Consider the following 22,647-nt stretch of genomic DNA (forward strand, 5'->3'; position numbering starts at 1 on the left):
GTTTGACTGAAAACCATAGATTTTATGAGGAGCATACCAAAAATATGAAGCAATAATTTGGATGTCCTGTGAAAATCTAGACAGTTGAGAGGTATGTAAAGTGAGTATAAATGGAATGGACTATTACACTACCTCTCTGGCAGGGCTCACTAAGTGTTTTACAGCTTTGAAAGCAGGGAAAACAGTTTTAATTTTCCCCATAACTACTAATAAATGGAGCAGATAAAGCTCCATGCATGCAAAGAATTATGATGAGTTTATCAATCCTAACCTTAAACTATGTGTTCTCCAAATGGATGCCAAGATTCACCTCTCGAGTAAATTGCTTGGCATTCATATCTTGAGCACATAATAAGTGGGTTATGATCAGTGAACCTATTGTAATCCTCTGTGTTGTTAAGAGAAGAAAGGAAATTCAAACAATAATAATTTTTAAAAATAAATCCCCACAACACAGCTCTGCTCCTCAGAGAAAAGTAAAATTAAAAAGATAAAATGAATTTGGAAAAAAAAAAAAAACCTCATGGGATGTCAGTGAGTAAGCATCCTAAAATGTATAGCTGCATGCATATGTATCCCTGATTCCCTTAAAAAAGTTTCAACAGGTACATTAAATCCATGTACTATCCAAGTGTCAACATGTACATGACCAGTGCATGCACAGTACATCACTGTCAGTTCTACAAATGTGAGAAACGATGGAACACAAAGAAGGTAACTGCACACATTGGATTCACCTTTTTGATCAGACCACACCAGCCATGGGTAAACCCTGCATTACCCACATCCATATATGAGATATTGCCAACATATTTAGGGCCAAGATGCTTAGAGTGAAGTGAAAATTCAAAATCATGGCAGAATATTTATTCTCATTCCAGTGAGTCGAAAAATACTAAAATGTTATGGGCAAAAGTTGCCAGTTTACAGTCAGCAATTTTAACTGTTTGAGTTTCTTAACTATGTGCTAACTGATGGCTTACTATGTGTCAATAGCTTTTAGATTAGATAGATTAGATTTATTGTGTAATACAGTGATATTACATAATGAAAGCATAATGATAAAACTTCTGTAGCATTCTGAATGACAGTTCTTATGCAGATGTAATTAATACATATATGTTTGCTGGCATCTAATCTAAAAACCTAGTCTGCATTAACAATCAAGTGTTAACAACTATGCCAGCCTTGCAGAGGGCTCTGTCACCATCACTGTTAAAGTGTACTTACTCTATCTCCCCTTTTTCTTAGTTCACTTGCTTGACTATTGAGATAATTTATTTCAACCCCAGAGTGATCCCATTCATTCCATGGTGTGAGAGCCTTATGACCTATTTGTAGTCTGGTGAGAGAGCTGTATGAACTTAAAGTGGGAGCCATCACATGCACTGTAGGGAATTGGATTTTTTTTAAGTAAGCCATGCCATCCCCTTACACATGTCCTGGTGTCAGTGAAGCTGAGCATGCACTGAGCTGTCACAATGCATGTTCTGACCATGCTCTCCTTTCAGATAGCACCCTTATGCTATTCATGGTCTTCGTCAGGGATTCTACTACACAGTGCATGTCCAGACAAGTGTTCCAACTACACCAAAGAGAGGGATGTAGGGTAAGGTCTATCATTCCTCTCCCACTCCATCATGTGCCCCGGTCAATAATCAAACAAGATTTGCCTAGGTCATATTCAGGACTTCATCTCTCTACACCAGTGGAGCTAGCCACATTTTATTGTTCTAACTTGAAGGTTGCAGCAGATTATGAAAATGAAATTCTTTATTGCAGCAACCTCAGTCAACAAAACACTATCTGTAACACTGGAAAGAGTATTTTTCAATCATTCAGGTGCCATAGGCCTATGTTCCAAACACTTTTGCCTTTGACTAATAATTAGTTTTTCATACTTCTTAAATGATTCACTTAACAGACTAGAACAAGCTGACAACTTTTTCATCTTTTCACAAACTACACGCATTTTGAGGACTGTAAATGCACTACAGACTCTGCTGCAATATCTGAATTAACATCTTCAACATGTAATATATAGAAATATTAGGCAGTCTTGCTGAGAAAATACAATTAATTTTATGATATTTTAACTTGGTTAGAGTTGCCTACCAATTAGTTACTTCCTATTAAAGAAAAACGTTACTGAAACTGAAAGTAAGTATCTGTAGGAAGCCAGGATAATACAAAACATAGTCATGAAAGCTACTCTGGAGGTCTATAAAGTCCTGAACTATGATCAAATAATACCTGTCTGGAAGATGCAAACCATTTTGACTCCAATCTGACTTTGAAGCCAGAAAATAATAAGATTATTGCTAAGAATCCCAAAATATTGGGCTATAGCTCTAGGTTGTGGAGCTACACTGAAAGTAGATTTCAATGAAAATATTGCTGATTTGGATAGATTTCATACAACAGACATGGATTAACTAAAGTCCTGTAAACATCCTATCCAGTTATAACGAAAACATATCAATAAAGCTCACATAGTGATTTATGCTGATTTCATCCATCTATCCTCACCCCCTTTTTCCCATTTTTGTACATGGATCATGTCTTAAATTCAGTGAAAAAGAGTTAATGGCATCAGATTTCATTGGATTACTTGGGACTCTCTTTATTTAATTTCTGAATTAGAAGAGAAGTTGTTCATTCTTGAGTAAGGTTAAAAGACTAGAAGTACATGGATGGTTGCTGTATTTTTCATCACCAGCTGGTTTTCTTATGGTTCACTATGTAAACAAACCCTTCTTTGGTTACATTTTAAGTAAGCCAACCAGTTGCCTTCATTACTAAACTGCAGGACCCTCTCTATAACATAAAAATCAAAATTTCTTAAAACTTTCACAAACAATTGACTGTCTATATAATGCATTAGTTAAATCACTCTTTTAATAGCATACATATACTGACAAATTCTTTTCTTAATGCATTCTGTATTTTCCCCAGCATAAAATACTGGGCACAATAAACATTGGGCAATATATACAACACCCTTTCCTTTACAATTCAATCTACAATTAAGTGCCAAAATCCTACAATATGTTGCTATAGTTACAGTCACTGCCTCCAAAATACATCTACATTGGGCACAACAATGGTGTTATTTGTCCAAATAAGAAGAATACTTTGGGGGAAGAGAAAACAGCTGACATTTCCTAATTCTGTGAAGCTATGGTTTATATGGAAATGTATTCCCTTAATCTTTGATATAATTCAAGAAGCCAGTGATGAACTCTTAGTTCTAGGAAGTATTTAACTTGATGACCCTTTATTAGATGGAAAAAAAATCCTCTAATAACTCCTCAGTTCATTCTTTGCTACTCAGTTTACTTTTTCTGTCTTCTTCTTCTTCTTCTTATTATTATTATTATCATTATTTTTGAAATATTCATTTTTTTCTCTTTGAAGTTACAGATTTAGTGATTTTTTTCAAAATCCTCTCAGATGAAAGGTAAATGGATTTAAAATTTACTATGTCAGATTTAGCTACTCTAATGGAATGAATGCACGCCAAGTAAGTTACTAAATTATATAAAGCATTGACCAGAAAAATCTATTTATTGCAATAGACACATTTTGATAAAGACAATTTTTCAGCAATGAAATCAAAACATTTATGGATTAAAGAATTAAATAATTTTTTTTAAATTAAAGAGCTGTTTTAAAATAATGTAACTAAAATAACTGGGATAGTAATATTATTAAAGAAGACTAGTCCTTTTGAGATTGGGGATCTGGATATTGGAATTAGAGGCAGAATATCATTAGCTACTCTTCAAGCACTTAATACTAAAATATTCCTTCATCTGTATATATGAGGCTTGAGCATCTGGTCAATACACTCAGTGATTGATATCTGTTTAATCGACCACATTTGGTTGACAGGGGTGTGATATAGATGATCCCAGAGAAGGGGTTTACTCCCTTTCCCTGGGGAATTGTGCAGTCTCAGAGTTAATGTGTATAATCAACAAGAGGTGTAGGAGGACTGCCCCCCTGGAAAAATAATTTTTTTGGTGAGGACAGTTGCATTCACCAAGGTTCCTTGTCAGCATATGAGTGGAAGCATGTCGACTTTCATTTTTTTTTTTTTTTTTTTTTTTTTTTTTTTTTACCTTTTGTGGTTGTTTTGACTGTCATCATTTGGGTCTGTCAATATAAGTAAGTGTGTATATCTATATCTATATATATATATATATATATATATATATATATATATATATATATATATATATATATTGGAATTGTATGTATTTATTTATTTAGTTTGTTTACTGGGGAACTACACTAATCACAATATGTGTTCATCTTTGTTTTTGTCTATTACTTTTTTATATACAACAACAAAATTACATTCAGCTATTAGACAAACTAGCTGGAATTTAATTTGTTTCTGTTATATACTAATGTGACTACAGTATTAATAAAGAAAGTTAGACCTTTTGAGATTAGGGATCAGGATATTGGAACTAGAGGCTGAATATTAAAATATTTGGTGGACTGTCTGTATATATTCCAGCTTTGGAATTTTTTGCATTTTTGTATGCAGCAAAAAAAAAAAATCAGATATTATATAAGGCATCTGGAATTAAATTTGTTTCCTCATGTTTGGAAAGATGTCATATCTTACTACTTTTGCATAAAACAAGGAAAATGTCCAACAGTTCATGTCTTAGTCTCCATCCATAGAGAATGCATATGTCTCGTCAATGCAGATTATGTTTGTGACAGATTGTTTTTTTTTTTTTTTTACTAGTCCCGAGATAAAACATAACTTAACCACATAACATAAGCACTTCTTTTACATATTATTCAAAAGTGGTGTACAGATACTCCAGGATTGACAGAATATATATCTCCAGGGAGAATAAATAAAGGGCACAGAATTGAGAGTTCCATCCGATAGTGCTGGCCAATGATGGTCCAATGGTAATACCGTTAGATTAAGTAACACAAAAAAATGTGAAACTTCAAAAATTTGAGATGTAGATGAGGAGGAATATAGAAAATGAAGCAGGGTCTTCTCTAGGGAATGAGACATTTATAGTGACAAATGTTAGGAAGATCAAGTAGAAAGATATAACTAAGAAATGATATGCGACTGAAATGGAAGTATGAGAAGAGGGTTGTGAAAGAATAGCAGTACTGGCTCAAATTACAGTAGAAGAGACAAGAAAGGGGGTTAGACAGTTTGAAAGAGGACATTTAAGACCATGATGGGAGATTGAGTTGATCTTGGTGAGTGACTGGCAATTTAGACTCAAAGCAATGCAGAGGAAGATTTTGGGAAATTCACCAAAAGTCCTAAAATGTTTGGTCATTAATTTATAACAAGCTAAAATGGAGAGACAGGTCAATGCAGTGAGGAATCTAAAATCAGGTAAGGTACAGGCGAATCCCGGAAAAGTGTTACAGCTTTTTGGATTTATTTTTTTTTGCTGAGCTGTATAAAGAGAAATCAGGAGATATATTGCAGGAAGATTCTATATCAATATTATTGGGGGATCTGGATCTTCCATGACTAACCCCAATGGAAGCAAATAGCCTACTGAGGCATATTGTTAGATGGAAGAAGTTGAAACTCAGTTGAAAGGCATGACAAGTAGGCAATCCTCAGAGTTGAATGGAATTCTGCTGGAACTTTGCAGACTGGATCTTAAAAGTATAAAGAAGAAGGTAAAGAAGTGTTAAATAAGATGCTACTTACAGAGGAGATTTTATCCTCATGGAAATGAGTGGTTGTGTCTGCTATCTTAAAGTCAGGAAAGACCCTCAGTCATTAACCTCATTCAGGCCGATATCAGTAATTAATCTGGATTACAGGATAATGATGGCAATATTAGTGCACAGGGGTTTTGGAAGGAATTCAGATGTACGTACATAAAGGTCAGTCTGGACTTGTTAGGAGGAGACAAACATTTAATAAAATATCAAACCATAGTAATTATTCAGAAGGTGAACAGGACAGGGAGATTGTTGCTGCTGATCAACCTGGACATGAAAAAGGTGTTTGACTGAGAGAGGTGAGATTATTTATTTCATTTGTTATACCTGATGGGATTTACCAAGAGTTTTATAGACTTGCTCACAAATATTTATAAGGGAGTAAATGCCTGTGTGAAGATAAATGCTGAGTACACATCAGTGTTACAGGAGGGTAGAGGGACAAGACATGGCTGCCGATTCCCATCCTCCTATTTTAATTATTCACTTTATGTAGAGCACTTGCCCATAAGAATTCAACACTCCGACATACGGGGATTTAAGTTAGGTCAGAAAGAGCTGAAGCTGGTATTGTACAGTGATGATTTGTTATTATACCTGGCAGACCCAGAGACTCAAATAAAATTATTTGACATGTTAAGAGTGCATTCGTGACTTTTCTGGATATAAGGTTAACCTAGAGAAAATGCAGTCAGTATCAGTTAATTACTGCAAAAGCAATATTTAAATGTATTTAGGAACAAAACTGGTGGACAATCTAGGGGAAACAATAAAAGGCCTCTATGAACATTTAAAGAAGGAACGCTTGGCGTAGGTGAAAAGGTAGAGGTACTGCAAATGTTTATTTTACTCATAGCATTATAAAGCTTTCAGGATGTGCCATTTAACCAGGTGGATATTGAAAATATAATAAAGATCATTACAAGTGCTCACAATATATCAGCTGTTGTTCTTTCTTAACAGACACATTAGGCAATTTATTTAATCAGTTCTGAATAATTTTGGACAAATGATTGTCTCAAAACATTTTGGGTAAATGTTCTACAATACCTGGACTATGTTTTTAGCAGTGGCTCATTTCAGTTGGTGGTCTACTGAAATGAGCTATGTTCAAGCTCACTCCACTCCCCTACCCTTCCCACAAATCTTCCCACCCTTGCTACACCTAACCTTATACCTCAATAACCACTCCCCTCCCACTCTCAACCAAAAATGCAACAACATATCCTCTTTCCACACCTTTTCTATATCCTCCTTCACCTCCTTAACAACGTTCTGATCGCCATCTTCTAAACATCTACAAATGTTAGATTTTTACTTTCCTATTACTCACCTACAACTTAACTTCCTACCACTGTCAATTGCAAAACACATTCTCCTGTTCTACAAATTCAAATCCTCAGCAATACCATTCACTACCTCCTGAACTTGTCATTGCAGCTAATATTTCTGACACAACATATATAGGATACTTCCCAGTTAAAAACCTCCAACCTTTCCCAAAAACTCAAACATATCACACATATACCAAACTCTTAACTAAGCTCACCAAACTTTTTTACACTTCTCTTCACAATGTTATCTCTCTGGGGAAATTCATCCGAACCCTGGTCTTATATGTGCTCAACAACAATCCACCAGCTCCACCTCTATACCACACAACTCAAGTATATTATCTTCACTTAGTAGCTCCAACCTTTTCCTCATTAATATGAATGTCAGGAGCATGGTCAACAAAATACATGACCTATATGCCAGCTTAAAACTCTACTCCCCTGATATTACAGTTCTAACAGAAACCTGGCTGAAACCTGATATTACCAACAGTGAAATTCTTCCTCCAGGATACAATGTACATAGACATGATAGGAAAAATAAGTGTGGAGGTTTTGTAGCCTTACTGGATAAACAAAATGTAAAGGCAGAACTCATGGAACCATGCTTGCCTGAATTCAACAATACTGAAATACTATATAGTAAATTTGAAATAGACCATAATAAATCTCTAGTTATAATAGCTACATATATTTCTCCTGGCAGTAATCCAAATACAATGACAGATCTCTTACACTGGATATCACTAACATTCCCACAGGAAACCATTATAATGGATGACTTCATTACTGACTGGTACTCTTATAACACAGACAAACTCACTAACTATATTAACCTACACGGATTTACCCAGGTCATACAATCCTTGACTAGAACAAGGTAACCAAAAAGCAATCAATCAGGCTGTCTCCCAGATAGCATTAGTAATCATCCCCCGGGTTCCTATTACGTTGTCGAAATTATAAAACTTCAAACACTACAAGATCGAACTTGTATGTTCGAAGTTTTATAATTTATAACAACAAAAATTATAAAATAAAAAACAACAGACAGAAAGTAACTGTTGTGAGCAAGGGGGCAAGCCCCCCTGCACCCCCCACATCCCCTACTCTTTAAATATACCAACTCCGAGATCACAATACAGTGAGGAAGAGGAAAGATTACTCTTTACCGCACTGTAGTGCGATCTCAGAGTTGGTATATTTAATGAGCGGGGGGTGTGGGGGGTGCAGGGGGGCTTGCTGCCCTGCTTGCAAGACTTTATTTCTTTTATTTTCTTTCTTTTTTTTATGTAATAGAAGTTCTGAAACTTCGAACATAAGGTTTCGACCTTATGGTGTTCAAAGTTTCAGAACTTTGATAACGTAATAGGAACCCTCATCTCCCTACATACCTAGTCAGGCACCATCCACATCCCCTCAGAAATTCGACCTGCCATCTAATTTGCAACAAAAAACACTTCAGTACCCAAACCTTTAACTCCATCTTACAAAACTGACTGAACCCCACTAAAAACATTACCCTTAGACACCGCAGTATACTTCTTCAATAATACCTTACTCAACATACTAAACACATTAGCCCCATGCCATACATCTAGAGTAAAATCTAACTTCACTCCTTGGCTAACAAAGGACACTAAAAATTTACTCAAAGTGTGAAATAAGTCTGGACACTATGGCACATTAACAAAAATCAAGATAACCTAGAATACTTTAGACAACTTAGACATAAAGTCAAAGCCCAGGTCAAACTGGACAAAGACATACTATACTATACTATTATACAGAAAAAAGCACCATAATAATCCTAAAATTTTCTGGTCTGCCATAAGTAATCTCATGCAACCAGGCCAATATTTTACACCCTTCCCATCATCCACTAAGAGCATAGCAGTGCAATTTAACTCTTTCTTCGCAAATACCATATGCTTACCCAGTAAAACCCGCTGTAATATCCTCCACGCAATCCCAACTGTACCCACAGATACTACTGATGCCTTCTCATTTAAAATGGTTAAAACTTACACCATAAAAAGTTACTGCTAAACTAAGCCCACATCCCTGGCAGCCAACAGTCTCTTCTCAGAATTCCTAAAAATTGCAGCAGACACCATCTCCTATCCCATATATATCCTCATTGACTGATCTATCGCTGAACAATACATACCTGAAATCTGAAAAATATCCTACATAATTCCCCTGCACAAAGGTGGCACCTCTGTTGAGTTTTCCAAATACAAACCCATACCAATATTTATCCCGTATCCAAAATCCTAGAAAAATGTAGTCATATGCAACTCTTAAACTACCTCTTATCTAATGACCTCCTTACTAGCACACAGCAGTTTCCACCCTAATCATAGTACCACAACAGCCCTACTCAGCTTTACCAGTACCAACAACTTACATAGAAATGAACGGAATCGTGTTTCCTCCATCTTCTTGGACATAGCCAAAGCTTTTGATACTGTTTCTCATCAGAAGTTATGCAATGAACTGTCCACTCTAAAACTTAGCCTTTCTTCACTCACATGGTTCCATAGTTAACTAACCGACAACAAGCTGCCAAGTGGCAACAAGACCGCTCTTCCCTGTTACCTGTTATCATGGGGGGTTTCCCAAGGTTCAGGTCCAGGTCCTCTACTATTCTCTATCTTTACTAATAGGATCCATACAGATACTTATCTAGCTTCTATTGTCCAATATGCTGATAACTCTACTGTCATTTGCACTGCACCTACCCTAAAAGAAATCAAAGCAAGGGCACAACAGTCATTCCTAGCTGTCAAAAGCCTGAATATCAGACTTTCAACTAATTTTGAACCCAGTAAAAAACAAAACTCATGCTATTTCACCCCACCATATCATGTGCCCCTACAACACCATTCCAAATACATTCTTCCAATAATATCGTAATATCAACAGCAGATCAAACAAAATTCGGAGTGCTAATAGACAACAAATTGAGATTTGATATTCACCTTTCTTGATCTAAGAAAAAGACACACACAAAACTAAATGCTCTGTACAGACTCAAACCATTCCTCACAGTCACCACTAGACATGCTATTCCCAGAACACATCTACTTTCCACCCTGCTATATTTCTCCCCAGACTTCACCAATCAAAAGAAAACTTATCTGGTCAAACTAGAAACCTGCTGGATTAAAATTGCTTAATTTGCCACTAACTCCCCTCAACAGGTTTCACCATTACTCTGCCATACAACAACTCAATTGGCTAGCACTACCCTATCACCTAATCTATAATCAGCTACTTACTGCCCACAGACTGGTACACCTTCTTGACAAAACATCTGCCCTGCAAAAATTGCTCCAACCCTATGCCAACACTAGAGTCCCTACTACAGGAAATCAAACCCAACAACACAGCTGGTGACTCCCTTTACTGTAACTATGTCTCTAAACTGTTGAATATCATGCCACAGGTTATCATAACTACTGCTGACCCAACTAAATTTAAATGCCTACTTAAGACCTTCCTCAATAAGAAATGCCTTTTCCAATATACTACTCCTGACTAAATCCTACACCTATTGTCTTTAACTAACTAAACCACTTACATACTATACTCATTTATATATATATATATATATATATATATATATATATATATCTCTTATAGACTTCCTTCCTATACTCCTTTCGCATACCCCTATCTTCCTATACTTCTTTCTCATATCCCTCCCTAAACTGAGTCTAATACTTCATCTGTCTCTCCACAACTAGCCACTCCTCTCCTCTCTCTTCTTATCCCCTGTTCTATTGGTTGTTCTTTTACATGGGTTCCTGTTATATGATCGAAGACGCAATCCTTCGAATGCATCTTGATCGAACTTGAAAGCACGAAACAGCAAATTAGCGAAATGGCATATAAGTATGTACTTGGCTCCCTCTGTTACTTTGCTGTTTTTGTCACTGTAGTGCGATCTCGGAGTTGGTATATTTAAGTAAGGGGGTGGGGGTGTGGGGGATAAAGCCCCCCAATTTATGTAATGTTTTTATTTTTTTATTTTTTTTTTTTTGTGGAACAGCAATTTTTTTTCCCTGGGAAAAAAATCATTGTTCTGAGTGTTTGGGATTATAAGCTTTCGCTTACATGGGGTTGATAAATCAGCATTCGATTTTTTAAGCATTCGCTGATTTAATAAAGACCCTTTTACATTACCCCTGCTATTCTGAGCTATAAGTAATACGACTGGAAATATGCTACTCAATTTAAATTTGCCTGACAAGTAATGTAGTACTGTAAAAATGTCCCACCTCCACATATCACGTCATACTACACTAACTGTACTTCAGTGCCTCTGTTGTCTCGTGTTGTCTTGAATTTATGAAAGGTTGTACACATCTACGTAATGTATGATATGTAGTAACCATTATGGAATTGTTTCAAATGTATGTGGAGCTTTTACTCTGCAATGTTGTCCTATGTATTGTATGATATGTAATAACTATTATGTAATTTTTTTTCAGTTTTCTCAAATGTCTGTGGAGCTTTTACTCAGTATTGTTACTAATGTCTGTAGAGATTTTCTCCCTGGGCTTCTGCTAAAAATGGGCTATGTCCCAGTCAGATTTTCACAGTGAAAACATATTAAATACATACATATCTTCCATTTCTTTAGTTAAGCATGATGTAATTATATTAAGTTGGTATCCCTCTCTAAGGGTTTGAGCAAAGGAAGAAATTATCAGTTTTCTAAGTTTGGCATTAGGGAGCTATTATTTATCAGTAACCTGAAGTATGTGCTTAAGATATCAGCCAAAACTAAAATGTCAGTTCAACCAGTGTCACGGTTTAATCTAGGCAGACTATGGATTCTGCGGGTCTTTGACATCTTTTCTTGCTTTTTTTCCTAGAATATGAGCTGTTATGCAATGGGGATGCACAAGCCAGTGCATTTCTTTGTGCTGGTCCCAAGCCCGGATAAATGGGGAAGGTTGCGTCAGGAAGGGCATTCGGTGTAAAACCTCTGCTAAACTACTTATGTGGAGAACATTTCATATTTCCATACCTGATCGGTCGAGGCCCGGGTTAACAATGACCACCACCAGTACTGTTAGCAAACAGGGTGCTGGCAGAAATTGGGCTACTGTTGGCCGAAGGAGAAGAGGAGGGGGAAGGCATGCCCGAAGGCAGGAAGAGAGGAGGAAGGTTAGGAGTGTAGTAGTGAGAGTAGGAACTTTGAATGTTGGCAGTATGACTGGTATACAGAGAGAGCTAGCTGATATGATGGAGAGAAGGAAGGCTCATATATTGTGCTTGCAAGAGACCAAATGGAAGGGAAGTAAGGCCAGATGTATAGGAGGTGGGTTCAAATTGTTCTATCATGGTGTGGATGACAGGAGAAATGGGGTAGGGGTTATCTTAAAGGAACAGTATGCCAAGAGTGTTTTGGAGGTGAGGAGAGTGATGGAGTGATGTTTATGAAGCCTGAAATTGATGGTGTAATGATGAATGTTGTTAGTGCATATGCTCCACAAGTTGGGTGTGCGATGGATGAGAAAGAAAAATTTTGGAGTTAGTTGGATGAAGTGGTGGTGAGTGTACCCATGGGTGAGAGACTAATGATTGGAGCGGACTTCAGTGGGCATGTCGGTGAAGTGAACAGAGGGGATGAGGAAGTGATGGGTAGGTATGGTGTTAAGGAGAGGAATGCAGAAGGTCAGATGATTGTGGATTTTGTGAAAAGGATGGACATGGCTGTGGTGAATACTTATTTTAAGAAGAGGGAGAAGCATAGGGTGATGCACAAGAGTGGAGGAAGATGCACACAGGTGGATTATATCCTATGTAGGAGGGCCAGTCTGAAGGAGAATGGAGACTGTAAAGTAGTGACAGGGGAAAGTGTAGTTAAGCAGCATAGCATGGTGGTCTGTAGGATGACGTTGGTGATCAAGAGGAGGAGGAGGAGTGTGAAAGCAGTGCCAAGGATTAAATGGTGGAAGTTAAAAAAGGGTGATTGTGAGGTGGAGTTCAGGGAAGAGTTAAGACAGGCACTGGGAGGCAGTGAAGAGTTACGAAATAGCTGGGTAACTACAGCAGAGCTAGTAAGGGAGACTGCTAGAAAGGTGCTTGGTGTGACATCTAGATAGAGGAAGGAGGACAAGGAGACCTGGGGGTGGAATGAAGAAGTACAGGAGAGTATACAGAGGAAGAGGCTTGCGAAGAAGAAGTGGGATTATCAAAGAGATGAAGAAAGTAGACGTTAGTATAAGGAGATGAGGCGCATGGCAAAGAGAGAGGTGGCAAAGGCTAAGGATAAGACATATGGAGAGTTGTATGAGAGATTGGACACTAAAGAGGGAGAAAAGGACCTGTACCGATTGGCTAGACAGAGGGACAGAGCGGGGAAAGATGTGCAACAGGTAAGGGTGATAAAGGATAGTGAGGGAAATGTACTCACAAGCGAGGAGAGTATATTGAGTAGATGGAAAGAGTACTTTGAGGGGCTGATGAATGAAGAGAATGAGAGAGAGAGAGAAGGTTGGATGATGTTGGGATAGTGAATCAAGAAGTGAAACAGATTAGCAAGGAGGAAGTAAGGACAGCTATGAAGAGGATGAAGAATGGAAAGGCTGGTGGCCCAGATGACATACCAGTGGAAGCATGCAGGTGCTTAGGAGAAATGGCAGTGGAATTTTTAACCAGATTGTTTAATGAAATTTTGGAAAGTCAGAGGATGCCTGAGGAGTGGAGAAAACGTGTTTTTGTACCTATCTTTAAGAATAAGGGTGATGTGCAGAGCTGCAATAACTACAGAGGGATAAAAATTGATCAGTCACAGCTTGAAGTTATGGAGTAGTGGAAGCTAGGTTAAGAAGGGAGGTGATGATTAGTGATCAGCAGTATGGTTTCATGCCAGGAAAGAGCAGTACAGATGCAATGTTTGCTCTGAGAGTGTTGTTGGAGAAATACAAAGAAGGTCAGAAGGAGTTGCATTGTGTCTTTGTGGACTTAGAGAAAGCATATGACAGGGTGCCTAGAGAGGAATTGTGGTATTGCATGAGGAAGTCGGGAGTGGCAGAGCAGTATGTAAGTGTGATACAGGATATGTACGAGGGTAGTGTGACAGTGTTGAGGACTGCGGTGGGAGTGACAGATACATTTAAGGTGGAGGTGGGATTACATCAAGGATCAGCTCTGAGCTCTTTCTTATTTGCAGTGGTGATGGACAGGTTGACAGATGAGATCAGACAGGAGGCCCCATGGACTATGATGTTTGCAGATGACATTGTGATCTGTAGTGAAAGTAGGGACCAGGTTGAGGAGACCCTGGAGAGGTGGAGATATGCTTTAGAGAGGAGAGGAATGAAGGTCAGCAGTGCTAAAACAGAATATATGTGTGTAAATGAAAGGGAGGGTAGAGGACTGGTGAGAATGCAGGGAGTAGAGTTGGTAAAGGTGGATGAGTTTAAGTACTTTGGATCAACAGTTCAGAGTAATGGTGAGTGTGGAAGAGAGATGAAGAAGAGAGTACAGGCAGGGTGGAATGGGTGGAGAAGAGTGTCAGGAGTGATTTGTGACAGACAGGTACTAGTAAGAGTGAAAGGGAAGGTCTACAAGAGGGTAGTGAGACAAGCTATGTTGTATGGGTTGGAGAAGGTTGCATTGACAAAAAGGCAGGAGTCAGAGCTGGATGTGGCAGAGTTAAAGATGTTAAGATTTGCACTGGATGTGACTAGGATGGACAGGATTAGGAATCAGTATATTAGAGGGTCAGCTCAGGTTGGACAGTTTGGAGACAAAGCAAGAGAGGCGAGATTGCATTGGTTTGGACATGTGCTGAGGAGGGATGCTGGGTATATTGGGAAAAGGATGCTAAGGATGGAGCTGCCAGGTAAGAGGAAAAGAGGAAGGCCTAAGATAAGGTTTATGGACGTGGTGAGAGAGGACATGCAGCCGGTTGGTGTGACAGAGCAAGATGCAGAGGACAGGAAGAAATGGAAACAGGTGATCTGCTGTGGTGACCCCTAACGGGAACAGCCGAAAGAAGATGATGCATATATATTTTATAAAATACACAAGAAATGTTGTGCTCCCCAACAACTGAACCAAATAAAACAATTTAGGGTCCACGCAAATTGTACCTGTGCTTCCCTGCAGCAGTACTAAACAAAGTGAACCAACTCACTATACAGATAAGAAATCTTTAATAGTCACATAGATTAAGTGCTTTCATCTGCAAACTGCAGACTTTATCAGAATCTGTTAAAAAATGTAATTAGATGTACTTATATAGTTACTTACAACCAATAAAATCACTCTAACAATTATATTTTAAATTTTAAATAATCTGTCATTTAAAGAAACAGGAATAACACTGATTACAATATATTTCACTACATACAACTCACAATAACCTTACTAAAATATGTAAAAAACATATATTTACTATTAATTATGAAATTATTCACAAAAACATAATGTAAAACCAAACTTGTTGCCAATATCTGCACAAGAAACACAAAAAAAAATGTAAACTGTCAGATTTCCATAAAAAGCATAACCCAGGTTTCTCACATCTGAAGTCTGATGCTCTATACTCTGAGCTATGGCATAGTACTGGGAAGATAACATTTTTAACTTCTATCGTCTCATTTCTAAGACTGGGGTAATGGTAACACTATCATTAATACCTGGATAGCTGGCTGCGTTTAACAATAACTGCCATCTGACTTCTCTTTCTTTTAAGATACACTTAATGTCCCCTCCTCTGGGATTCATATAAACACACTCGAGAATGGCAAACTTAAAATTGGTACATCCATTACTAGATTCTAAATGCCTATACAATGCATTATTTTTCTCCTTTTTTCTAATGCTATAATAATAATGCTCATATATTCTGTTCTTAAGGGCTCTGTTGGTTTGCCCTACATAGAATGCGGAACAGCTGCAACATTTTGCCAAATATATCACCCTCATATTGTTACAATTCCCTCTCCTAAAATACACCCTAGTTCTATGGATGTTATCTAACACCAATGTTGTATCCTCATTTATTGCAAAACATTGGTTGCAGCTGCCACATTTTCTAGTTCCTTGCGGATTCTTTGTATTGCCTATAGCATTTCCTTTGTTTTCAAGTCTGTGCTTTAAATTTCATCCTGTTTTATACTCAAAAATGAACTTCTCTTGTTTTGAAAAAAAAAAAAAAATGAACTTCTCTCCCAAAATATTATACACTTCCATATCCAACTTTAACAAAACCCAGTTTTATTGAACGGTGCTCTTTATAGCCTCAGCAGACTGATTATATTCCAATATGAACGTCCTCCCATAATTATTATTTGTGCCTTCATGTGTATAAACCATACCGTCACCCAGTAGAGGTTTGTACCTGACACCCCATTCACTAATAACATATTGAGACACCTCCTTAATCATGGAAACAGGATACCTCCTTTCCTGAAACATATCACCTATATATTGAATCTCTTCATATCCTCGTACTCTGAAGTCATTCGTGCTCCCTAATACATTGACCTTTTAAAATAAAATATTTTCTAACTGAAATAGCTTGTGCTGGCATAAGTTTAATGGGAGAAGTTACTAGGATCTTGGTACCATCATCTTGTGTTGTTTCAACTGTTGCCCACTGTTTAAAGTATGTCCCTGTAACAGTAAACATGCTACACGTTCTAACAATTATTATTCATATTACAAAGCAGCAGTTCTGATTGCTAGTTCATAAACCTTTTTTTTTTTAACTGTAAACAAAACAGAAACATGGAGACGTGATGATCTTCTGGAAGGTAGGACAAGCATAGAGATGTCTAATAATATTAATGTTCCTACACAATTGGGGCTCAGCAGGACCCAATGTAACTAAATCTATTGAACTATAATGTTAACTGGGTTACTAACCCAAGTAAAATGAATGGTTTGGTGAGGTTAATAAAGACTCACTCTCCATGTCCTGTTTGCTCTTTCAAATCGCATACTGACTCAGATTGAAATGCTGAAGTCCAAATCACCATATCAGAATTACAATGATCCCCCCCCCCCCCCCAGTGTCATATACATCAAAAGGAGCTTAATAGTCTTATAATGTTTTAAGGTAAACTTCTCTCTTCTCTGATAGTCCAGGTATTGAACACAGCCTCTTGGCTTTCCTGGAAGGGCAGCTCTCCTTCTTATATTTAAACAAAACAAGAGCTACCTCACCTATACTCCTATTAGACTTGTTGCTATTAAAATATAAATTACATATTGTGCTGCGGTAGCATTGTCGCCTCACAGTAAGACATTGTCATGTTTGATTCTCAGCTAGAGCGTATTCTGTGTGGAGACATGCGTGAATGGGCGTACCTTCGTTGAAGGTTGTGCGTCTGGGCCGGCAACTCGGCATGTAAAAAATCTACTGTCAATCATTAGTGGACCGGAGTTCCACTGTGGCGACCCCTAACCGGGAAAAGCCTAAAGACACAAGAACATTTGGTGATTTTTGCCTCCAACCAGTTTGATGTATATACTGAAGTACTAATTCAAATGATAGGACTGATATTAATGGAAGGAGAGTAACTAATAGACAAAATGTTGTAAATCTTATATTCCCACTAACTTCTGTTCCTGTAATATGGAGGCAGTTCTCTTCTCTTTGCTTTTTATAGGACCAAAAAATCACCTATGACATCTCAGGCAACAAGGTGTAATATAACATAGTTAAATGCTAATTCTCTGAAAGAATAGAAGTGCTGTTTCAGTCAGATAAGAAAAGAAATTCCCTAGACTCGTGCAAAATTTAACACCATTTGCAACACTAAATGGAAGAAAAGAACTGCAACATCTGAAGTATATTACATTTCTCAACATAGTATATTTACAGCAAGCAAAAACATTTGCAAAAAGTTCATTGCTTTACAGTACATTATATGGCTATTACATATGTGACATGTGAACTGGAAGGTTAGCCAGAGATGCACATGTGTAAAGAAACAGTAGTAGTAGGGAGATCCTATTTTATTTGCAATCTTTACTTCCAATTTAGTAATTTAACAAAACTACAAGCTGCATAACAACATGCAACCATTTTAGTAAATTTAAAACAAATGCAAGCTCTTTAAAGAAAGTTTTCCCCTTTAACAAGGTACAGTACAGGTATCACAGCTCCTGGATGCAGTGCAATTCCCTTATGCGTATTTTACTCATATATACATGCTTGTTTGGTAGACCAAGACATACCAGGATGGGTGCTTCTCTGACTGGTGATCAGTGAAATTATTTGGTCTTGTGAAATAATTCTTTGACAAGTTTGAAATTGTCTTTGGTATTATTGAATGACTTGTGCAGAGGCTGTAGAAACCTCATCTCACAACTGCAGACAATAAACCACGCTTGCTAGATAAATATTAGCCAAACCACCTTCTGTAAGGAACTATAGTATGTCATTGAAGTTATAATCCTGTTGCATTTTGCACTTTATTATATATGATTTTATGGCAAGTCACCTAATACAAGTTATTGCTAGATAACATGAATAACTAGTCAGATGTAGCCATACTGATCAGCAAACCTAGTATTATTTAATAGGAATAACTAGTCAGATGTAGCCATACAGATCAGCAAACCTAATATTATTTAACTGAATTAACTAGGTCCCAGTCTACTAATGCAGAATAAGGGGACTGGGCATGCACTGAAAATACATTTGTGCAGTGTCTCCATGCCCTGTCTTTACTGGCTATGGTGATGTGACTGTCAGAGACAGAATATAAAGGTAGAAGGTGTGGTTACTTAACTTCCACATAGTAATGTGGGGGTAAATTATTTTGCAGGTTATACTGCTGGATGACTTTGTTTACAGCAGACCAGATATGGTCACAAGACCTTGGTTACATTCCTATATAAGCATTGCATTTAGCACCTTCAGGCCATTCAGACTGAACATTGTCAGCTTATAGTGCTGATATGTAACCTGCAATGTTTAATTGGAGAAGAAAAGCATATTTTGTACGGAATGCAAAAAATATATGTTTCATTTGTTTGCAGAAGAATGTTTGCTTTTGTTACCATAATTTATAAGTGAAACTAAAATTTACCTTGAATTTCTGGATATACAGCCATGTACAGAAGACCCCAGTGAAGAGTGGTTGAAGTTGTTTCAGTCCCAGCCAAAAACAAATCTGCAGCGCAAGAACACAAGTTGTCCTCATGGAATGTCGACACAGCGCTACCTTTAAACTATGAAAAGAAGTACACAATTGCAGATTATTATGATGAATTTCATAAATATAAATTGTGTGCATTTCTGTAAGTTTTACATTTCTACTCAAAATATAAGCAATGAACACCTTTAAAACTTCAAATGTACAACAGTGGAGGCATATATATATATATATATATATATATATATATATATATATATATATATATATATATATATGTGTGTGTGTGTGTGTGTGTGTGTGTGTGTGTGTGTCTATATATATATATGTGTGTGTGTGTGTATATATATATATATATATATATATATATATATATATATATATATATATATATATATATATATATATATATAGATATCTATATATGTGTGGACTTACTTAAAATATAATCAAATACTGTTTATGTTGATGTACATAGTGGTAATTGGTAAATATTATACATGTCAACATGTTTCTAATACATGTCAACATGTTTCTAGGCATGTACCAAGAATTAATCACAGTGCATGCAAAACTTTAAAAAAAGCACAAAGAAAACATAAGCCCAGATTTACTAATCTTCCATGCAGAACTAGCTTAGTCCTGCATGGAAGTGGCCATTTAGGAACAAGACAGCAGCGTGCCATGCATATTAATGAAGGTGCGCTGCCTGAGCTCCTAATCTTACATGGAGTGTGTAAGAGTGCAGGGGGCGTGTCTGAGAGCAGAGCTCTCAGAATATACACCCCCCTGCAATGAAGAACAGCAGAAACCCCTAAAAGAATGAGCGAGACCGCTCATAGGTGTCCGCATACCCCTAGCAACATCCCCTCACTTGTACAAGAGCAATAGTAAACACAAACAGTATAAAGATAATTTTTTTTTATGAAGCAGATTAAATTTAACCGTAGGTGCATGGGTTTGCCCATTACTTAGCTACGGTTAATGCAGCTTAAATGGCAGAAGAGAATAAAAAGGAAGATATATGCAAATGAAGACGTATAGCAATAGTGTAGTGGGCAGAACCGGGACATATGTAGACTTACAACACTCGTATATAGGATTTCCTAGACAGTTATATTATGTAGCACAATGTGGGTGACAGTGAGTGATACCAGCAACTGCAACCCTTACAAAAAATGAACAGCGCTTGAACCCAAGACCCTGTACACAAAAGTCACAACACTACCACTACACCATGACCACTGTGAAGACAGCTGTTGTTTTTCCAAGATATCTGTCAATACACATATTGATTAGTATTGAACAATTGCCTTTACTTCCACAATTGTGTAGTACTTGTTATTAATATGACTGTTGCATCACATATGTTGTTTTAACATAATGTACACATAGCAGATACATATGGTGAGATATATCTGGGAGAGTATACACAACCATGAGGCTTACACATGACAGGAATATGGATATATACATATAATAGGTTGATATATGTCTACATGTACATACACATGTATATTCATGCATATGTCTGTATACACATCTGTATAATCAAACATATATACGGCCATGATATCTCCGTGTGTGTGTGTATATATATATATATATATATATATATATATATATATATATATATATATATTGTACATATCTCCGTATGTGTACATATATATATATATATATATATATTTCCTATCTGGCCTATCCTATCAGCCTGTCTGGACCTCGCCAAGGCCTTCGACACTATCCCCCACTCTGGGCATAAATCCCTACGTCACTCGATGGGTTGCCAACTGGCTTACTGACAGAACCCAGACTGTAAAAGTAGCCGACTCCAAATCCAGCTCCAGATAAGGGGAGTACCTCAGGGTTCAGTCCTGGGACCATTCTTGTTTGTCATCTACTTCTCTGAAGTACAGGCCAACACTAAGGGACTCTGGCTAACAAAGTTTGCATATGACTGCAAACTGGGAGCCATTATTGAATCCCCAAATGATGTGGATATTCTACAAAAGCACCTTACAGAAACAGATGCCTGGTGCCAGAGCCATGGGCTCAAGCTTAATGCCAAGAAATATATCCCCTTTGGAAAAAAAAATGTACCCATGAATTATCACATAGGTGGCAGTACACTAAACATCAAAAGTGTGATGAGAGACTTAGGGACACAGGTGGACAGTGGTCTCACTTTCGATACACACATCGCCACAACAGTCAGGAAATCCTTCTATGTGGCACACTTCATCACTAAGGACTTTTCATCCAGAAAAAAGGAGGTCATTGTCCCACTGTACTCACCCCTCATTAGACCCATTATAGAGTATAATGCCCTGTTTGGTATGTACCTCACAAGACATCTGCAACAGCTGGAAAGGCCACAGAAATACCTCACTAAAAAAATCACAGGCCTAAAGCAGATGCCATATGCTGACCATTTAAAAAAACTCCAGCTATACTCTGTGGCATATCGTCTACTCAGAGGTGATCTCTGCTTAACATAGAAGGCCATGTCAAACTCTGAGCTGTTGGACATGCTCCACTTAAAGAAATCACAATCCCTCAGAGCCACACACTCCAATGATCCAAACCTTGTCATCACAATGAACAAAACATGCTGGAGGGATAGGTTCATGTCCCAGATACTTCCCATACTCTGGAATGGACTGCCCATACATGTTAAGCAGAGCGCCTCCTTGGCCCTCTTCAAAAGGAACCTTGATGACTGGATGGGAGATAGGAAATTCACTCCGGGGATCATGTCAGTCGCCCTGCTAGACAGGGGTCCAGAGAAGTAAATATTGTGGGAAGAAATATCCAGGGAATTGTTATAGCTAGGCTTGTATAGCCCCTAGGGCTGATAGCCTAGTACTAACCTATGAATCTATGAACCTGCGTGTATATATATATATATATATATATATATATATATATAGATATATAGATATATCTATACATATAGCTATATATGTATGCAAATCATATGTGTACAGATATGCCTATTTATGTAGATATATATGTAGATATCCATAACTATATGTGCATACATATCTATTCTGATATATTTATTACTGTCAATATATATATATATATGTATATATATATATATATATATATATATATATATATATATATGTGTGTGTGTGTGTGTGTAGATATCCATAAGTATATGTGCATATGTATCTCTATCTGTATATGTGTAGACATGTATTGCTGTGTATATGTATATATCTGAGTGCTTATATGTATGTATATATATATATATATATATATATATATATATATATATATATATATATATATATATATATGTGTGTGTTTGTTTATACATATCCATCTATGTATGTTCATATGCATATGTGTATATATCTATATAGATATATGGATAATTATATATACATATATGTCCACCATATGTTCTGAACATGGAGTGGAGCCCTACCTCA

The 22,647-nt window shown here is 37.1% G+C and overlaps 1 protein-coding gene across 1 annotated transcript in view; it reads right to left on the reverse strand.

The window, feature by feature from the left end:
• Positions 1-22,647, reverse strand: part of LOC122814195 (cytochrome P450 2J2) — a 441,925-nt gene that overhangs the window by 112,939 nt on the left and 306,339 nt on the right. The window contains exon 8 of the mRNA XM_044086801.1: positions 19,139-19,280. Within this exon, the coding sequence (XP_043942736.1) occupies positions 19,139-19,280 (142 nt within the window). The remainder of the gene's footprint in view (positions 1-19,138; positions 19,281-22,647) is intronic.

Source organism: Protopterus annectens, chromosome 10.part0 (assembly GCF_019279795.1).
Source record: "Protopterus annectens isolate FY-2018-M chromosome 10.part0, PAN1.0, whole genome shotgun sequence".
NCBI classification, from domain to species: Eukaryota; Metazoa; Chordata; order Ceratodontiformes; family Protopteridae; genus Protopterus; species Protopterus annectens.